This window comes from Pongo abelii, chromosome 20 (genome assembly GCF_028885655.2).
Source record: "Pongo abelii isolate AG06213 chromosome 20, NHGRI_mPonAbe1-v2.0_pri, whole genome shotgun sequence".
Classification (NCBI taxonomy): Eukaryota; Metazoa; Chordata; class Mammalia; order Primates; family Hominidae; genus Pongo; species Pongo abelii.
Window position 1 is genome coordinate 13,044,912 of NC_072005.2, and position 20,717 is coordinate 13,065,628.

Here is a 20,717-nt window from a genome sequence, read left to right on the forward strand (position 1 = left end):
AGCAAGGATGCCTGCCTGGCTTCCATCTTCCCGGTTCGCTCCCTCCCTTCCTCCCTCTCTCGCCTGCTCGCCTGTAATGGCTCACCATTTTTGGCATCTCTTCCCCCTCCCCCTCCCATAGGCGCCAACCTCACTTCCAAACCCGCCGCCATCGTTGGCTCTCTGGCCTTCTCTGCCGCCTGGGGCTGGGACCTGGAAATGGGAATTTGGGGGTGGGGGCCGGGCATGTGGACATCAGGGGCTTTCTGCGTGCTCATGTGTATCTCTGGGGTTGGGGGGCACATGTTCTAAGCCAGCTCGCACCATCCACCCCTTCATTTGCCTCAAGCTTGCAGAGCAGGACTGCAGCAAAAGTGAAGACCCTCCCATTTCTGATTGCCCTGCACCTGGTATTGGCATCTGGGCCACCAGGGGGCCAGGGTGGGCATCTCTGCCCAAGCCCAGGCCCTGGCATGGCAAGGGCAAGGCTTCATCTGTGGTGTGCCCCAACCTCTCCCCTTCCCTAAGTTCCCCCCAAGGTTCCAAGATTCCTGCTTCCACTCCCCAGAGCTGGGGTGGGGGAACCAAGCCTCACCTTGGGTACTTGTGTCCCCAGATGGGGCAAGGGACTTTGGAGGAACCGGTTTATTGCCCTCCCCCCACCCCACACCCGCTGCCCGCGCCTCTCTCGGCACTAAACAAAGTTTGCTAAGTAACTTCAAATGTTATTTGAGGACGGCCTGGCCTCAACCCAAGGCGGCCCTGTGGAAACTTGTTTTTCGCTGCCGAGGCTGCAAGTATCAAAGACACACTTTCGGTGGGGGGGTGCTCCAATACCACTCCCCCCTCTGTGGCAGGGGCTGGCCCTGAACGGACACACAGACACACAGAGCAGACACACATATAGGCCTGTGCCTACAGAGAGACGCAGACATCATCCTGTGGCCTAAACACCAGGGACAGCTGCAGGACAGCCTTGGAGCATGGTACACATAACACATACAACAAACACACATGTTGACATGTTAAGGAGGTAGGAGGGGGTGACAGGGCACTACCCCCCAGCCCATGGAGTCCTGGGATTCTTCCAGCTGGTGGGGTTTCACCATGTTGGAAAAAACATATGGCTCCGATCCTTGGGGTCCTGTATTCTTATGATTCCAGGGCTTGAGGGGGTGCTGGGATGAGGCCCCCAGCCTCAGTTTTCCCATCCATAGAGGGACACTATGGACTTTTCAGCCGAGCCTGGGTTTTTTCATCCCCCTGGCAGGGCTGCATCCCTAAAGGTGAGTCCCTAAAAGTGGGCCCTGAGCACAGGGCCTGGTATACAAGCAATGCTCCAGTGTCGGCAGGCATTTCTGCCAGTCCTGACCTCATAAACCTGGCGTGTTTTCATCCTGATTGGTGGCCCTGACCCCAAGCAGCTTGGGGTTCTCCGGGTCCCGGGAGGAGCCCACGCTAACGTTACTCGCTTGCTCCAATCTTCCCGTCTCTCTGATTTTCTCACTTTGTTCCTCTCTTTCTCTCCTAGCTTTTCTTGATCTTTCCCCACATCCCTCTTCTTCTTTCTCCAGGTCTCCGCTGGCCCTGCCCAGGCCTGGAGCTCAGGGAAAACATGGGAAACAGGCATAGGGTACTCGTCCCTCACTGAAGCCAGCCAGGCCTGCAGTCCTCCATGCTCTGAGCCCCCTGATGACCCTCCTTTGGCGCCCCCCCCAACCCCAGCAAGAAGCCGGAGGCTGGGTACTTGAGCTGACACAGTAGGTGGAGAGGCTCTGTCACAGAGTCCTCTGAGACCTATCACCTCCAAGGTTTGCAAACGGGTGGAGCCCCACTGAATGCGATGGAAAAGCCAAGGCCCAAGAGGAAACCGGAGTGAGTTCCTCCTGCAGTTCCAGAGAGCCTCCCCATCCTCGCTGTAGCCAGGTCCTCACCGAGGTAGATTTGCGGGGGTCTCCCAGTCCCAGTCCCACACACCGCCTCATCCCCACTCACAGTCAACGCCCGCAACACCCCGCCACCCGCAGTCTGTCGCGCAATGACAGCCTGTCACAAGCACCGCCGCACACCGGCACAATCTGTCGTCCACGCACAGTCTCACACACAACCTGTCACACACGCACACACACACACAGCGGCACAGTCGCACACACAGCCAGCCTCACGCGATCACACCAAGCGTCACAGCTTGTCACAGCCATAGATTCCTCACAATAAAAATAACAGCTACCGACTCCAGAGCAATTATGCCTGGGCAGCGGGTGGGTGGGGGGAAGGCGGGCATACGTGACCTCCTGTGACCCTCCCAACATGAGGCAGGTATGAGTAACCTGTTTTACAGATGAGGAAACAGAGGCCGCAAGGTCAAGGGCCAAGGTCATGGGGCTAGAAGCAGGGTGGTGGGGATTACCCAGCCAGATTCCCAGGAGTGAGCAAGACTTAAAACAGGTTCACTCCAGCTTTTCAACCCCCTTCTGGCCACCTGAGGCTCCTCCTTCTGGCCTTCCCATGGGAATTCCCTTCCTATTCCCCGGTTCTAAGAAGCCCAGAGCAAGAAACAGGGGGAAGAGGCTTCCTGGTTCCCTGCTTAAGGGTGTTCAAACTGTCTGCCCTTGGCTGGGAAAACAGGGCGACGCCCTCCCCACCAAATGCTACTTGGCTCCAAGTGGGGTACTGATGAGCACTGAAAAACCGATGGGCAGTGTGAGGGCTATCAGAGGGGCAACTACAATTACAGTAGCACTAGGCTTGAGTGTCTGATGTGTGAGTGGCCATGTGGACGGCTGGAGTTGGTCCGCAGTGGTGGCAGCTTGTGGTCCTTTGGGGGATTTGGTGGGTAGAATGGGGCCGGGGGTCTTCAAAGGCAGAGAAGAGAAGTCTCAGGACTTCAAACCAACAGCCTAGCCCTGTCCACACAGGTGGAGTGGCCCACCTTGGGCCCGGGGGGCCTCCAGGAGCCCCCTGGCCCAGGCAGGCCCCAGCCTCCACCGCCCCAGGGGCCCTCCGCTGTCCAGGGCGCTTCCTCTTCTGCAACCCGCTTTTCCCTTGCTTTCCCCTTCTTTGTTCCTCCCCCGCCTGCTCCTGGGGCTTCCCCCATTGGAGTTGCCTCGGCCAAAACCAACAGGGCTCCAACGACATCCCGCCTTGGCCTGCCCGGCAGGCGGCCGGCCCTGCCCCATGGCCCGCTCAGGGGCCAGATCCGGGCTAGGCTGGGTCCGGACGGCGGCCCCTGCGCACGTGGCTACTCCCAAGGCGTTCGCAAGCACTCGCACACCCCCTGGCTCTGCGGCTCCGAAGGGGACGTAGGCGCGCTCATGCACGTCCCTGTCTGACACCCCAGCCCGGCACTCGGACGTGCGCACGCACATAAGCACACTCTCCTACAGTTGCTCCCACCTGGGTCCGCAGCATGCCCTTGCCTGGCGCCCCCATTCGGGATCTCAGGCACCGAAAGCTTATATGCGCACCTAGGCCTGACATCCCAACGATACTGGCTGGCGCTCTTACACCCATAACATGCCCCTATCGGGCACCACGTGGGGGTCCCGAACACAAGCATTCACTCCCCTGCTTTCTCTCCGATGGAGCTTTCGAGCACAGGTACTCGTGCCCTGCACCCCAAGGGGAAGCTCCAGGTGGGTCCGTGAGCCCGCTCTGGTGCCCACACACGTGGCTCCAGGCCCACGCGGGTACACACCTCCCCAGCCTGCACACGCGTGTTTCACATGTGTCACACACCCGCCAGGCCGCCCAGGGCATCTGGCTTCAAAGCGGCATTCAGGTTGCGGGAGCCGGCCGGGAAGGGAGGCCTAATTCCACCTCCCCCATCCCTCTCGGAACACCCGCTTCCCCATATGTCCCTGGGGCACAGGTGGGACATCCCAGAACTGCCGCTGCCCAGTGGCGCCCCTGCATGTGCTATATTTATATTTGAAATTTATACCTTTATATATACTTTTTATATGTAAAAACCGCTCCCCCCTCTTCCCGCTCCACGTTTGTACTTGGATTTTACCACCCCCACTAGGCTTCGACCCAAACCTGCAAAAACCATTTCGCCAGGCAGGGATGTAGGGGGAGGCGGGAGCAGCCCTCCCCCTCTCCACTGCGGACGGACATCCCACGTTCTTAAAGACCGGGGACCCCCCTCGCCCAAGGGCCGGACTGCAGCTCTGAATCCCGCAGCCCCAGAAACACAATCGCGGGGGTGGGTGCTGGCGGCGAGACGTTGCTTTTTGGTGTGTGTTTGCTGTTACCGCTTAAATTAACCCTGAGTGACGGCTTGCAATTCGCCACAAAGAGGCCATTTAATGCCCCCCACCACCCCACCTCGGGAGAAATTTCCATTTGCCCCCGCGTCCAGCTCGGGCCGCACTCTACCCGCCCTCCAGGCCTTCGCTCCAGGTGCTCCCGGGCGGTGGAGGCGAGTTCCCTGCGCGCATCATGGACTTCAGGAGTGGGGGTGGGTGGGTTTTGGAGTGGTGGGAGCAGAGGCAGGGGGTTGTGCCGGGACTCCCCAGACGCTCCACTGCCCAATCATAGCTCTTCGATATCCCAGCCCGGCTGGAGAAAGTTAGATGGTACTCCAGCGTCTCCTCCGGGTCCCCGGAAGAGAGAAGCTGGGCTGCACCCCATGTTGGCACGAACACTCCCTCCCCAGTGCCTCTGTGCATTAGGTCGCGTGCCTGTACGTACCCTACCTGAGACAGCCCCTCCGCCAAGTGCGCCCTTCGACAGGTGCCCGTCGCCCACGGGCTCCTTTCATTGTAGCCTCCCTGGAGGTTCTCAAGGCGCCTGGTATTTCCCGGACGCGCTGCAACTGACTCAAGACTGGGGGGAGGGGGCTCATGGAGGTAGAGGTGGTGGGGAGGGTCTCCCTAGGGCCCAGGCAGGAGGAGGGAAGGTCGTGTGCTTTCCATGTCGCGGGCAAAATGGGTGCTGACGGTCACTGTCACTTGCATCGCACACTGCGGGGTGGGAGAGGACAGCACATGCCTAGACCGTGCAGGAGGCCCAGAACCGGGGCGCGAAGGGGCAGCGGGACACGAGCGGGCAGTGCGCAAAGCCTGGCGCGCGCGTGCGCAGCGACGAAAAGGCGGGAAACGGCGCTTCGAGGCCCCGGATGTGAGACGCGCCCTGTGTGGCAGGTACCAGGGTGGCTCCGACGACGGAACCGCCATGGGTGCTGAGTGGAGAGTGGGGACCGCGGACCCCGAGGGCAGGTGAGGGGAAACTGGGAGCCTAGGTCAGGCTTTCGACCGTTTGTGCCGCCAGAGGCTTCTCAATGATCCCTCCCAGGCATCGTAGGCCCTCTAGTGGGTCTGGGTGGCGTCCTCCCGGCCCCTCGCTGCGCAAGCACGGCTCCCTCTTGCCGGGGCGCGGCCTGCCCCTCACAGTGACCCCCCCCCGGCCCACCCCCCAAAAAGTGACCCCGCGCTGGTGGGCATGGAGGACTGTCCCGGTTCACCATTTGCTGCGTCAAAGGCCGCCGCCAAAAGGGGCTCCGATATCGGCATTTTTGCCTTAAGGCTAGTTTGTCCCCCAGGCGCGCGGGGGTTGGGGGCTCAGGGCCGCCTGTGCCTCAGTTTCTCTCCTCCTGCGCCCATCCTGACATCCGACGGAGGATAATGCGCGTTGGAGGGCTTTGGCTGTGAATGCGATGCTGATGATTGCTGTGATTCTTTGGGTGCTTGGGAGAGTTTGGGGTTTAACTGCCCCCAAATCCGAGGACAGCTTGGGGGCGTCCCTTCGGAGAGGATCTCTCCGCGTCGCATAGTGAGCGTTATCTCTAGACTACCCCGGTTTCCGAGGAGCCTCACCTTCAATCCCCGAGCCTTCTCTTTTGGGGGAATAAAGGCGGAGAAATTTACCAGGGGAGATTTTTGTTTGTTTCCAGGGTTGGCTGGGTTTGGGGGAGTTTGTCCTCCAGCGAGCGCAGGGAAGAAATGTGACTAAGTGGCAGAAAATGCGCTTTCCCTTTCTCTCTCTTCTGCCTTAGGGCCGCGGGGAGTTGCGCAGCCTCTAAAAAAAACCTTTAAAAACCCAAAACCTTCCCTCCAAGTCCCTTTCGATCTAGGCCACCTTCCCTCTCAGGGCTGATTTCTTGAATTTGGGGCGTCGAGGCCTCCCCACCCATTGCTACCAGCCCTTTTGCAGCACTTCCTGGGCAGGCCAGGGGAGAGGACGGAAAAGTGGAAAAAGAACGTGTGCGCCCAGCGGACCCGACTTAACCTGTTGGAGGAGGAAGCTGGCGTCGGGCTGAAGTCCCCCGAGCCACCCCCGGAGCCAGAGCAGCCCCCGAGCATTCAGAGAAAGCCGCCCGTCCCCAGTCCCCTCGGAAGCCGGTCATAAACCCGACTTCTCATCATCCGAATTACTTAAATGAGCTTTGATGGTGTTAGGTCCTTTTCCACGTGCGGATGACTCAGCCTGCTGCAGCTGCGCCCGGGGAGGTGACCCTGGGGCAGCGGCTGACCCTGCTGCGCCCTGTACCCTGGACCCAGACGCGGCCCATCCCAGCAGCACCCCCCGCCCCAAGCTCCCAGACCACACTTAGCTTTTTTTTTTCCCCCTTACTCTTCGAGTCTTTTTCCTCTTCTCTAAAAACATTTTTTTTTAATTTAAAGGAGTTTTATTACTTTTTTTTTTTTTTTTATAAAGCATGTGAGACAGAGGCTGAATGGTAGAAACAGGCTGTTAAAAAAAGAAAAATACGTGCCGGTGACGCTTCGTGGAGCTGGCGAGCCTCGCCTGCCCCGCGACTGAGCTTGCGGTCGCCCCGATTCTCTAGTAGACCCTGGCGTGGGGCACCTGAGATCTCCGCCACTGAAAAGGCGCTATACAAATGCAAGGAATTATGATTTTAATAAAATTGTCTCATTTAGGAGCGAGCTTCTGCGCTGCCTCTGTCGTCGGAGCCCGGGTTTGCCACGGCAAAGTCTGTAATCAGAGAAAAATACCAGCTTTGTTGAGGGTTAGAATATATCATTGGCTAATGTGTGTGGTTTTCTTTTTAAATAATGCTAAGCATTGGAATAATTAAAGAGTGAGAAATAACTCGTCTCTCCTCTCTCCTCTCCATTCAGCATTGTCTTATTTAAGGGCGGAAAGCGCGCTTTTCGGCAGAGGTGGTTAGTTTTTAATGCGGGCTTTTTTTCTCACCCGCCATTCCCTCCGCTCCGGTCTGATTCGCAAATCCCCAAACTGGCACAAACCGGGAAACTTGCGGCCGGCCGTTCTTCTCCCCGAGTTGGAGACAGCCCTCTCCTCTTCCCTCCCCCGCCTCTGGGCCCTCACCCACTGCCTGGTTTGCTCTAGAGCCGTTTAAAAAAGAAAGAAAGGAAGAAAGGAGCCGGGCTCTGGTACCCCGATGCCAGCCGAGGGCGCGTTTCCCAGGCGGCGGGCTGGTGGGAGAGTCAAACCCGGGTGTGGGGAAGCAGCTTCGCTGCCTACTCTGCATCCTCTCCCCTAAAAAGAATCAAGTATTTCTAGAGATCGCCTGCTCAGAGGGCTCAGATCCCTTGTCATATTTTAAATTAAATTGAACAGTTCTTTCTTTCCAGCCCCATATGCAATAGGAAGAGAAAATGCGGTCTTGGAGAGCCCGCCTTGGCAACCCTGTGCCCTTGATAGAAGAGAGAGCTGCCCACTTGGGCTGGGCCTGGCATCCAGCCCCAGAGGAGTGCTCTTGCCACTGGCCGGCCACAGGGCCTGGATTTGGGGAGGAAGAGCAAGGTCCAGGGCCAGTGGCTGAGCACGGCCTGGAGAGATGTGGGAGTTGGGGAAAGGACTTTTTATCAGGGCTGCAGAGGTTCGGCTCTGGGCTGGTGGTAAGGGGCTGGTGGTAGGCGGCTGGTGGTAGGTGAGGTGGCTGCGGTGGCCCTTCCGCCAGGTGTGGGGTAGACCGCTTAGAAGGGAAAGGGGATCCTGAAGTGCCTGGGGAAGAAACAGCTCCCTGTGAGAAAGCAATGGGAAAAATGGGCAATAAATGGGCATAGGGGCTAGTGCCCACAGGCACTAGTGGCTGTGAAGTGCCTTTGAGTTGCAAAGGGAGCGTTTTATTTATTTGCTTCAGGTGTTTTTCATTACATGTGTTTCCCTTTTATTTTCCTTGTTATTTGGTCCTTAGACTTTTCAGCGATCCCTTGTATTTGTCTTTTTACATAAGCAGAAACTTTTTTTTTTCCTCCTTAGAGAGATACTGTGGGAGGTATTTTGCCTTCAGTGCTTTCTCTTTCCTGCTTTTTTTAAAATTTAATTTTAAAATTATAAAGTAAATTTAGTGCTAGTGAAAGTGAGGGGGGAACCAGCTGGGGCTGGAGCCAGGGAAGGGGTTAGGCAGAGGCAGGGTTCTGACTCCCTTCCTGAGGCAGCCCCGCCCCAGGACCCTAGGCCCAGCCTGGTGTCGCTTCCTCACTCTCTCTGCTCTCTTCTCTTGATGCCATTCTGCTCCCCTCACCTTCTTGCAGGGTTCTTGTGGACAGGGATGGGGACAGTGTATCCCAGTGGGTGCCCATTCTCCCTTTGGGAACCCCTGGCTCTGCAGAGTCACTTTCCTTCATTACCTACATACTGAGGCCCCCCATTCCCTGCCTGCCAGGCAAGCAGGGCGAGAGGAGGGGCCCTTGCTCCCCTCAGACACTAAGGCTGTTTGGCTTTCAGCTCGGCGGGTCCTGTTTGTCCCCCATACATGCCCTGTTAGTCTGCTAAACCCGCTGCACAGTTGGTTGCCCTGTTGATGGGATCAGAGTTGGGCAGGCATAGAGAGATGACACACACACACACATACACACACACACGCACTCTGCAGCAGTGAGGATGAGAGGGGCTTCTATTTGCCACACATTTTTGTGGTCACATGAATAGCACACTCTGCTCTATAACACGTGTATGCACATAGGTGTTTGCATTTGATGATACTGGTGTGACAAGGAGGTATTTCTAAGCCATATAAATTATGAGAACTATATAGCTTAAAAATTTAAGGCTTGTTCAGCGGTGCTGAAAATGTTTATTTCTTAATCTGGGTGGGGCTACATGGGTGTGTTCACTTTGTGAAAGTGTATCAAGCGGCCTAACTTACAGTGTGTGCACTTTTTGTACCTGCCTTGCTTCAGTTAAAAAGTTTACTTAAAAAAAGAAGCCCCACTCTCAAAGGTAAAGAAAAACCTGTGCATTACAAAATAATAATAAAAATTTAAATAAAAATTACCTCCAGCCTGCTTTGCTTAGTCCTTCCTGCTAGGAATGGTGGAAGGGCTTGTAAAAAATAGCGGGCTGATATAAAAGCTAGCACGCATGTGGTCCACGAGGCATCCTGACCCGTCCACATGTGTGGAGTGCCTGAAAACCGCCTACATACAGGTATAGAGGTAGGATTTTAACATCTCAGGGCTAAAGGATAAGAAATGGTAAGGAGTAAGTTACTTGCCAGTTACATTTTGCTGTCAACATCTGGAAAGCAAAATTGCAGCTGTTCTCTCTGCCCCTGCCCCCGCCCACCGCATTGCCACCTCTTCTTTTTTTTCTGCACACTTAAATTTTTTGTACGCTTGCCATTTATACTTCGGTTTTCTGCACTGTTAAAACAATTCCATGGCTCTGTTCAAATTGGGTTGTTGGGTTTGAGTTTTTTGTTTTTTTTTTTTTAAATTGATCTTGTAGTCTGACAGTATAATTTTTGGAGGGATTTATTTAAACAGGCCCAGGAGCCATTGATAATCCCCTCCCTTTTCTTTCGCCCTCTCTGTCTTCCCAGAACTGCTCAGGCCAGCAGTGAGGGGGAGGACGCGACTCGGCAAGGGCTGCCGGGCTCCTTCTTTTCGCCTCTGCTCCTCCGGGCAGGTACTGACAGCTTCGTCCTCCATGGCCCTTCTGTGGTGTTTTTGTTTTCTCTTCGCCCCCCAAAAATATTTGAACCAAAAAGCCTCTCTTTTTTTTCCTCCACCCACAGCAAACTGAAAGGGCTAGTGAACCGTGATTCAACAGAGCGAGGGCGCCTCTTTTCTTCCTTAGCATTAATTAACTCAAGTTCGTTAGGACGTTGGGTCTGTCGCCCACAGTTTTCTCTTGTGTGTGCTGAATCGGGTCATAGAGGGAGACTTCCCGTGCAAACAGTTTGTGTTGGAGCTGAAGGACGCAGAGGGGGAGAGAGGGTGAGAAAGAAAGGGAGCCGGGGAGGGACGGAGCATGGCCGAGGGGTGGGCATGGTCCGAGCTCCTCAAGGCACCCCCGGTGTCATTCTCTGCAGGGGCTAGACACCAGGGAAATGTGGATTCTTGGGTTTCCTGGGCAATAATCCTGATAATAAAATAGTTGCGGGAGCAATACATTTTGAGGAATTGAAAAATGACCTCTTTCTAACTCCTAAAATTGTACATTTTGGGGTTCTGGCCACTGCCTGTGGCGGAAGCAATTGCAAGAAAGAGGTTCCCTCAGGACCGAGGGGTGCCAGGCCGATCTGAGGGCAGGTGGTGAGAAGAAATCCTTCCTTGCTCCTTGTCTCTCCTGTGGCGGGGGAAACAGAACTGGTAAAAAATGAAGGGGGGCGTCTGGACTGATCCTGATGGAGCTCTTGCAGAGGGACTGGGAAGACCTCTGCCTTTTGGGTTTTGTCACCTTGCCCTGACCCCTCCAAAGGAGGGGATTTGCTGTGGTGCCTGGGGTGAGTTTTCAGCATTTTGCCATTTGCTCTGGCCTTCTCTCTCGACTTCCAGATATTTTCGCAGTGTGCTGGGCACAGACCTCATCTTCACGCGCTGGTCTCTCTTTGCCTTGCCTTTTGTCACTTTTTCGGTTCTTCTTCAGAAAGAGTTGTGAAGCTGGCCTGTGCAGTTCTTCCCTCTTCCCGGGCCCTTGGCCACCATGAAGTGACACTTCCCAAGCCTGTTAGGTGTGTGAGGCTCTGCACTTCCCTTGTCCCCGGAAGCCCTTCCCTGTCATCTGTCCTTCACGCACTTCGGAGGGTTTCATCCCCATGCAGCCTGCTGGCTGGAGAAGAGAGCTTTGGCCTTCCCGGCTTTTACTTCTATTTGGTGACACAAGGAAGTTTCAGGCTAAATAATGAATTAAAGACTAGGGTTTTTGTTTCCCATTCCTTGTAGAGGATAAGATGAAAGTAAACAATTTCCAGTTGCCCTAGAGAGAATAGATTGTCTTCCCTAATATCCCCATTCCTACCCTATTTTATTCTGTGCCAAGAGGGTAAGGGAGATGTGCCTGGAGCAGAGGAGCATTTGGAGCCAGAACGAGGCTGCCTGTTGGCCCGATCCCAGGCCACTGCTCCTGGTTTGTAGTCTGGAGGAGAAAAGGAAGGGGGGGGGGGCGGTTTACAGGAGAGAAGTGTGCGGCCTGGCTGTGAGGCAGACCCTGTCCTAGACCCAGCACCGGGGTATGGGGCGAATCCATTCAGCCAGCATGAGGACACTAGAAAGAAACTGCGCAGAGCCGCCTTTCCTGAGCAGAGGAAAACAGGCCCAAGTCAGCCAAAAACCCGCTTTGTCCAAATTATCCGAGCTCCCTCGCAAAGTGCATTTTCCGGTTTCCATTCCTGGAGTTTCCAGACTCTTGGATGATTTTGTTCTGACTGCAGAGCCCCTTCTCGTTGGCCCCCAACTGAGGGGAGGCCCCACCCTCCTCTAGGATAAGCAGCAGGGCCCCTTCCCTGGCTGCCCAGTGCTGCCGCTGCGTCATGTCTGCAGTTCCCTTCCCATCTCTGGCCGTTGTCTGGCCACTGTCTTCTTGTGGCCTTCCGCGAAGCAGCGGTAATCTTGGGACAAGGTGGGAGAGCTCAGGGTTACGAAGCCGGCTTCTTTTGGTTCAGACCAAGGCTGAATTATAAAATTCCAACAATTGGGCAAACTAATTGGGGCCCTGTTTATGGCCTTTTTAATTTCCCGTGTCCTTTCATACCCAGGCTGCAGATATGCTTTATTAAAATGGATACTGGAATATCTGGTCATTTCTGTGAAGTTTTGTAAGTTATTTGCTCTAATTGCCTGTAGTTACCCAGATCAACATGGGCCCAAGTGTCCAGGATCTGAAAGAATAAATCTGGGCCTTAAAGCCAGCAGGATATGGACAAATAGGATTTTTTTTTTTTAAGATAAAGAAGCCTCCTAAAAGTAGCCCTGTCTTAAAATATACAACTTCTTATGCTTCTAGATGTTTCACTGTAGGTAGGTGCGGGCAGGTTGTAAAACCTGTCTCAGTCTGGGAAGATTATTTTGTTTCCTTGAAGAATTTTTAACACTGTATATGTGAGTGAGGTACTGTACATATTTTCCTATTTTTCCTCAAATAATCCATACAGCCTCAGTGGACAGGTCTGTTGTGTAGAGTTTTTGAAAACCATGCATTTCTTCTCATGGAGAAGCGGTCATTTTCCTTAACTGGTTTTTCTTTCTCTGCCGCAGTACAGAGCCCTTTTCTATCTTCTTATTTTTCTTCCTCTGCTGTTCTGTTTCCCTCCATCTTTGTCCTTCTTTCTTTGCAGTTGTGGGCCTAGCTCAGCATTCTCTCTCCAGGTTTGGCTTTTTTCTCTTTTTTTGTTCTCCTTCTCTCTATTTCTCTTTCTCCGTGGCCCTTTCAGTCTATTTCTGTTGGGGGCACATTTCTCCTAGTGATGGCTGAAACTGGCATGGGTATGTATTTTAGAAATGTTTCAGTGAAAACTGTTGCTGGTTTTTTTTTTTTTTTTTTTTTTTTTTACCAAATAGTACTCAACAATAAAAGACAGAGGCTCTTCTTCCATAGAGGCAGCAAAATCCCTTTCCACAAACCAAAAGCCCATGTGAATTTTTAAAAAGTCTTATTTCTGGCTTCTCGATGATTTTTCTCTCCAATGGGGGAAATACCTCCCCCCCCCCCATGTTTCCTGCTTTTCCTTTTTTCCCCCCTTGTCTTTTTTTTTTTTTTTTTTCTGTTCCTATTACCAGCATCAGTGGCTTCCTTTCCCCATTTCCCATGTCCTTCTACTCTGTGGCCTGCATGTCCCCTTGCTCCTTCCATCACCTGAACTCTTACACTTGCCAGTGACTCAGACCTGGAGAAGCCTTGAATCGTATGAGTGATTTTTTGTCTTGATTCTGGTCTTTGGTGCAGGATGTAAAGCGGTCTGATCTCCTGCCTGGGGCTGGAGGGGAGAAGGGAAGGAGGCTGGGCCGGGAACAGGTAATCTTCCAACAGGAGCCTCCACTCTCTTAACAAAAGGGGGACAGTTTCCTTTTGTCTAGGGCTCATGAGGGGCGTGTCTGGGCTGATGGCCGCCACCAGTGGCATGCAGGAGGAGGGGGCCTGCAGTGGAGGGTGCTTGAAATGTTTCTAATGGAACCTGAGCAATTCCTCTGTGTGCGCCCAAAATAGGAGGGGAGGAAGGGAGGGAGGGAGGAGAGAGAAATAGAGAAAGAGACCTTCTCATCTCCCTAAGCATCAGAATATCCTGGCCACTCCTCCAGAAAGACCTCCCCCACTGGGAGCCAGCAGCCCATAGAGAGAATGGGGTGAGGGGAAAGTATTTGCCTGAGAATCTTCTGCCCACCTGCAAGGTTATAGCCACTGGCAGGAGGACAATTGACAATTGTTCTTCCTCCAACTTTCTGCCCTGGGAAAGGCCTGTTGCTTCTTCTGTTAAGAGAGCCTTGAGGGGGTGCTTGGGGCTCTTTGTGGGTCCCTGAGGCTCTATTGAGACACTCTTCTGCCGCCTCTCCTCTGATCTCTCCGCCACTCCGTGGAGTTTTGACCCCCAACCCCTCTCCAGGAGCCAGTCGTGCATCTTGTCCTGTTTCCCTAACTTCTACATGGATCCTTCCATCTGTCATTTCCCAGCTGTGGGACTGTTGCTGCCCCCACCTCTATCCCTGACCCAGTTGTACCACCAGATTCAGATTCAACCCATGTCGAGCATGTCTCTTCTACTGTGGCACTGTGGTCTGTGAAGCGGAACATGCCAGGATTCTCCAGGAGGCTCATGTTGGCCATTTTCTGTTTGGTGTCTAATATTTAGTATAAATCAGAATACAAGAAAAACACCTCCATGCCAAATATAAACTCACTTGTAGTTTTTAATGACCTCATCTTGACTTTAGAAGGTAAAATTGTTTCCACAAGGTGGAGAGGCAGGATTTGGTACCTTATGTCATGTCGCTAAGCTAACATCTTTGGCTGATTGGACTGAAGCTGGTTATTAACATGATGTGAATTATTGGACACTACCCTAAGAGGCCTGTCTCTTATACCACCTGCCTTCTGTACTCTCACCTCTAACCGTTTCTTTCAGGGATCAGCCATGAGCTCAGTTCACTTGAGATGGATCATTCAGGGCACAGACTGGGGTCCCAGGTGTTGGGCAGCCCCTCTCCCATTGTCAGGGTTCAGCGCCAGCCCAGGGCTGGATGTTTTATTTTGGCACGCCCCAGGTGCTCTTCCGGGAAGCTTTCTGCCAACATAAAGGCCACAAAGCACAGGGTTTCAGTTGGGGAAGAAAGGGGCACGAGTGAGCACTGACCTTTTTTCCGTTGCCAGCTGAGGACTGAGCCTCGCTGGGGGAGAGGGCGGCTGTAGGGATGGGGTTCTGAGTGGAATTGGATCCCTTTCTCCCTGTCTGCAGCCACATCCTTCTTCCTCTGCTTTTCCTTTCATGTCATATCTATTTCCTTCTTACTGTGTGTCGAAGGCCTCAAGCATGGCTGCTCCATAGCTCCAACTGGAGAGACCCGCTCAGAAGTGGGACTCGCCTCCCCAGTGCTCACCCTTTCTGCCTGCTGTGAGGAAGGTCCCAAGTGGAGGACCAGAGCAGGGGCTCCCCGGTGGGTCCCTTCTCTGTGACTTGATTTCCCCCAGGTGGCCTGTTTTTGATAGAGCCCTTTGCTGTTTTTTGTTGTGTCCTTTCTTAGCTCTTTTCTTTTCATTTGGGTTTCTCATTTTATACTTTTGCACTTTGCACTGCTAGGGTTTGGGCCCTTTAGTCTAAATTGATTTGGGAGACAGGTAAGAAAACTAATCTCAGGTCAACTGGAGAGGGCAGATCTGGAGAATTAAATGCCTGTGCAGTGGTGAGGGGCGTTGGTCAGATTCCTTGCCTCTGCTCAGAGGTAGTGTCCATCTTTTTGCCTTTGTCACTTCTCCCCGGGTCTGGCTGTTGTTTGTGACTGCGTGTAGAGCTTGTCAGGCGGAGTGCTGTGACAGGAGGCTATTTTAATAAACTGTTGCAGTTTCTCGAGCCGAGCTGTGTTGCGTTGGCATCCCTCGTCACCGCTAATGGAGCGTGCGTGGCTGGGTGTGGGCCGAAGGAGGAGGCTGAGCTTGCTGGGGGTTGGGGGAGAAGGGAGGGATGTGTGGGGTGCTGGCCTCCCCCTTGTCTGAGAGTGCTCCTTCAGCAGCCAGACCTGGGGGCATCACAAGGTGGCAGTACCCTGGGCACCAGATCCCTGCCCTGGAAGTACTGCTGGCATGGACACTTTCTGAGCTCTCTTTCTTCTTACTTCTATTCATAGCACCGCAGGCTCGTGTGTATGTGGCCGGGGAGGAAAACTTCCACTCGCCCCTGTGTGTTCCATAGGAAGAAAAAAAAAAGAAAGAAAGAAAGAAAGAAATAGAAACAGAAAAAGAGAGTGTGCAGGCCCGAGAGAAAGACTGAAACCAAAACACAGAGAGAAGGCGCAGCTGCTTCCCCAAGGCCTTCTGGGGCTCCCGCCCGCCAGCCCGCCCGGAGTCAGGGCTTTATTTATTTATTTTTCAGGCTTAAAAAAAATTTCGAGTCTTCCACAATCCCAGTCCCCCCCACTGCCCCACCCCACCCCCAGATTTGCTGGGTGGCTGCTGCCAAATGGACCCAAGTGGGAGCCTGGAATGAAAAATTCATAACTGCTGGACTTTGCTTGTTCATTAGACGTGAACTTGTCGATTGGGCAAATTGTTTTTGGTCTCCAACTGCCGGGGGCTCTCCCCACCCTCCCTGCTCGCCCGGTTCCCTCCTCCCCTTGGACGCAGCCATTGGCTGCTCGCGGATGTCTCTTTGCCAAATAGGTGGATCCTTCTCTCTCTCTCTCTCTCTCTCTCTCTCTCTCTCTGTCTCTTTCTCCCCCCACCCCTTTTTACTGGCTTGGCACAAGCAAATGGATGGGGATTGAGCCTGAAAGGAGAGAGAGAGGGAGTTTGAGAGAGAGAAAAGGAGCAAAAAAAAAAAAAAAAAAAAAAAACACTCCGAAAACCCAACCAGTGCGCGCACACACGCGCACACTCACACACATGCCCCATCCCATCCACGTCCTCCCTCGATCCTCGATCTCTCCCTCCCCCCTTCTTCCTTTCCTCCCTCCCTCGCTCCCTCTCTCTCTTTTGCACGCGTCTGCCAGCAACGGTCTGCAGCCGGTCAGAACTCGTCCTCTTCCCCGGGAATCTGCGAGCTCCCCCTTTTCCTCCGATCAGGCAGCTCGAAGTTTACACCCCTGTGCCGCTGCCAAAGCCGAAAGCCTTTTTCTTCAGCTGCCGCTTTTTCCCTCCTGGGTTTTGTTTTTGTTTTTGTTTTCCACGGGGGTGGGGTGGGGTGCGTTGTTGGTTGCGGGGAGATGGTGGGAGGCTGGTTTTGATTTTTAAATTTTGCATTTTTTTCTTTTTTTTTTTTAAACTGGAAGAGGATGCACAGGGGAAGAAATTGAAAAAAAAATTTTGTTGGCTTTTGTTTACCTGGCGTGTGTGGCAACCGGCTCGCTCCCTCTCTCTGCTTGCTATCCCTGACCTTTCTTTCTTTTTGCTCCTTTTCAAGAAAAATATTAATTTCCCCCTTCTGTGCAATGGAGCATGGGGGGGGGAGGAGGGGGAAGGGTTTGAGAATCCACCCAAGCCCGGCCCCTATTCCCCAGAACACCAATAATAACCCCCTTTAAAACATTTACCTTCCTCCCCTGCTCCTCCTCCTCCCCCCTCCCCCCACCCGCCCCCAACTCACAACTCTTTTGAGTCCAGAATCTCAGAATCGGGCGTTGGGCTTTGCCGGGTGCTTCAGATCAATGGTAATTATTTAATTTTTTCCAGTTTTATTTTTGTAAACAGAAATCAATTATTATTTAAACTTCAAACAAGCAAACAACCAAAAAAAAAAAAAAAAAAACAAACAAAACCGAGAGAGCCCATCCTTCTGTCACCTGACTGAGTGGGAAAGAGGGTGAAGGGGTTGTGGGAGGCTGGGGAAGGGGTCGCAAGAAGACCCATGTAGCTTTTAACCCTAATGTGGCCGAGACAAGCACCTTATTTGTGCTAACAAGAAGTGTTTTGTTCATTATTACTGTGATTAACATTAGTACTGGTGTCGATAACAAAGCTGAAATCACATATTTAGGATTTAGGTCTGATTAAAAAATGCTGGGGTGGATGTTCCAACTGGATCAGGAGAAAAGAAAATGAAAACAGCCTGGGGAGAGGGAAGCCTGATCTGTTTCCTCACTCGCTTGCTGGTGGATGTCATTTTCTCTCTTCTTGGGGGCGGCCAAAAATCGACCGGTGTCGGGGACCAGAGGCGGCCCCGCACGCCCCCGCGTGTGCGTCCACGGGCGTCTGTGCAGACGGACACTGTGCCGGGGCGAGCTGACAGGAGTTCACGGCTGCGATAGAACATGGAGATGTCATGGGCGCGACAGAGCCTGGCGGGGATACCAGCAGCGTGTGTGTGTGGACGGCAACGTTGTCTGTGCGCGTGTGTGTGAGTGAGTGAGGGAGAGAGAGAGAGAATAGGTGTGTGTAGAGGCTCCCGGTGCCTCTGTCTGGCTGCTGAGGCTGAGATGGGAGCAAGTGGCTGGCGAAGCTGGTGGTGGCTTCAAACCACACTTTTGTAGAACAATCGCAAGAGAAAATTGTTGGGGGGAGGGAGGAGGAGGAGAAGGCGGTTTTCCTTGTGCCCCCCCTTCTAACGCTGCTTTTCTCCTTCTCTCTTTCCCCCTCATCCCGTCTTCCCCTCCTCCCGTCCTCCCTCGCCCCGCATGCTCCCGGCTTGCCGCCTGCAGGATGAGTTCCACCCGTTCATCGAGGCACTGCTGCCTCACGTCCGTGCTTTCTCCTACACCTGGTTCAACCTGCAGGCGCGGAAGCGCAAGTACTTCAAGAAGCATGAAAAGCGGATGTCGAAGGACGAGGAGCGGGCGGTGAAGGACGAGCTGCTGGGCGAGAAGCCCGAGATCAAGCAGAAGTGGGCATCCCGGCTGCTGGCCAAGCTGCGCAAGGACATCCGGCCCGAGTTCCGAGAGGACTTCGTGCTGACCATCACGGGCAAGAAGCCCCCCTGCTGCGTGCTCTCCAACCCCGACCAGAAGGGCAAGATCCGGCGGATTGACTGCCTGCGCCAGGCTGACAAGGTGTGGCGGCTGGACCTGGTCATGGTGATTTTGTTTAAGGGGATCCCCCTGGAAAGTACTGATGGGGAGCGGCTCTACAAGTCGCCTCAGTGCTCGAACCCCGGCCTGTGCGTCCAGCCACATCACATTGGAGTCACAATCAAAGAACTGGATCTTTATCTGGCTTACTTTGTCCACACTCCGGGTAGGTCGTTCTCAACCATTTTTCCCCCTCATTTTATTTTCCTTGCTGGCATTTGTTCTGTTTATTGTTCTCTAATTTCCAAGCGATAACTCGCCACGGGCCTAACTGGTGTATGCCCGTCCTGCGGGGCCTGCAACACGTTCTATGGGCCCTTTTCCTTTTTCCTGTCTTCTGTCTCCCGCCACCTGTTCTATTCTTCCTCCTCTGCTCCCTGGCCATGGTATGGACTTTGTGCATCTCCATCTTTAGAGGACTTATCTGATCAGAAAGATGCTGCAGGTCTTAGGATTGAGGACATGATGCCCCCAGAATTATCCATGATGGTGAGAGTTTGAGATGAACAACAACAGCAAACCTATAGTTGCTCTTACTAAAATGAGTCAGAAGAAGTATTGAGGGGCAGGTGCTAGTTTTACTGCAGCTTCACCTCCAGTCCCAGGAAAAACTGGGTTTGGTACAAGCGGGATGGGCAGGAGTTTGGTGGAGAGAAGGGGCATGTGAAACCCTGGGATATGAGACTGAATGAACAGAAAAGAGGAGAGAAGACAGTAGTGGGCAGATTCTGTGGCCTAAATACTCAGGCGGGAGCTGTTTTGGCTGGGATTTGGCTGTCAGAGAGTATGAAAGTAATTTGATTTCATAGAGAGTGAAAACAAGGACGAGATTCCTTGAGCTCTTTCCCTTCTCCTTATTTCAGCTAAAGTGGCAAGGCCTCAGGATGGATACCCACAACCCTGGCACTCTGCTGGGGAGCAGAGAGGCTTTCTCGGGGCACAGGCATGGCAGGGAGCAGCGTTGCTGTGGAAGAGGTCTTAAACAAGCAAACAAACAAACAAACAAAAAAACTCTGTAAAATCTCCTTTTCCTTTTGTGTTCCAAGTAGTTCTGCTTTTCTTCGCTTTTCCAGTTTTACCCTGCATTTTGGGTCAGGGTGGTGTAGTTCTCCTCCTCTGTTCCTTTTTTTCCCTTACCCTTTCCCTTTTTATAATTTCTTTCCGCTTTTGTTTTCTTACAAATTGAAACAGAGATGGCTGGTTAATTTTTAGCCTCCACTCAGCTACGCCCAATTTACTGCCGCCTTTGAAACCTAAACGGGCGGCACTCTGTGATTAAGCAAGGCAGAAGTGTGTTTACATTATGCCCAACCAACTTGTAATGAGAGGGCTACCAAACCTTTCTCTCTCTCTCTCTCTCTCTCTCTCTCTGTGTGTGTGTGTGTGTGTGTGTGTGTGTGTTTCCTTTCCACCATTCCAGTATTTTTTCCCCTTCATTTCCCTTCTTCCTCTCTTTATGCGAATTTGAGAGAACGTGGCTTAACTTCAGCTCTCGCAAAGGTTGTTTGCCTGCGAGTGTGTGTCTCTGTGTCTTCCTTCCTGTTCATTCACAAAAAAGAAAAGTGATTCACAATGGCTGTGGTCACCCCCTTGCCTGTTTGGGAAGTTGGGAGGAATGATATAACTGGATCCAGAAATAAAATTCGGGTTTGGGGGTGCTTTCAGCACTGCATCAGGAATGTAATCTAGACTAGAGTGAGCCCTGAGTTTATATGTTGGAGAACTGTGGAGAGGAGAAGGTGGTATTGGAATTCTTGTCCTGAGAGGTTGCTTTGGTAACTGGTTAGAAGTAGGGGACACCACTCTCACCCCCCAAGTCCCTACCTACTTCTGTGGATCTTTCTAGGCCTGCACTCGGCCCTGTGTGACCATCGTGACCCGTCATGCAGAAGGGCCAGGTGCCAGTCATTCCCCCTCCCTTCAGCTTGAATTTTTTCTTTTGTCTTTTTTCTTTTTGGAAAACAGACTGAGAGGGAAAAAAAAGTTATCCCCTCATTCTCTGTCTATACAGCAAGCCAGAGTGGGGAGGGTGTGTGCCTGGTAGTATTGGAGGTGACTGGTGGCTTGCAGAAGGCTTGGAGCCTCGAGCTTACCAGTGTGGCCATCAGATACTCCTGCACAAGGGGATTCTGCACCTTCCAATTAGAACCAGGGGCTCGAGAGCATCTAAGATGAAAATCAACACTCATCTTCCTCTGAGCTGGCTTCCTCCAACCCCGCTCTCTGACTGGATCCTTGTAGCTGAGTTGTTTCCCTGGCCTCTTTTATTTTAGGCCGAATTCTTGACTGCTGCCAGCGTGGGGCTAAGGTAGGATGAAAAGTATGTGAGGAAGGAGACCGTTTCCTGGCCAGAAGAAAGGCCCCCCCCATGCCTCC

General features: G+C 53.0%; 1 protein-coding gene across 11 annotated transcripts in view; it reads left to right on the plus strand.

Annotated features, from left to right (window-relative positions):
- The window catches only part of NFIX (nuclear factor I X), a 113,552-nt gene that overhangs the window by 21,645 nt on the left and 71,190 nt on the right, over positions 1-20,717 (plus strand). For 5 of the 11 annotated variants that reach the window (XM_054539846.2, XM_054539845.2, XM_054539849.2 and 2 more), the window contains one exon: positions 17,976-18,507. In XM_054539846.2, the coding sequence (XP_054395821.1) occupies positions 17,976-18,507 (532 nt within the window). Of the gene's footprint in view, positions 1-13,131; positions 13,150-13,836; positions 16,989-17,534; positions 17,640-17,660; positions 17,679-17,936; positions 18,508-20,717 lie in introns of those variants that run through there. The other 6 variants (XM_054539851.2, XM_063719994.1, XM_002828751.6 and 3 more) reach the window with 6 other exon arrangements.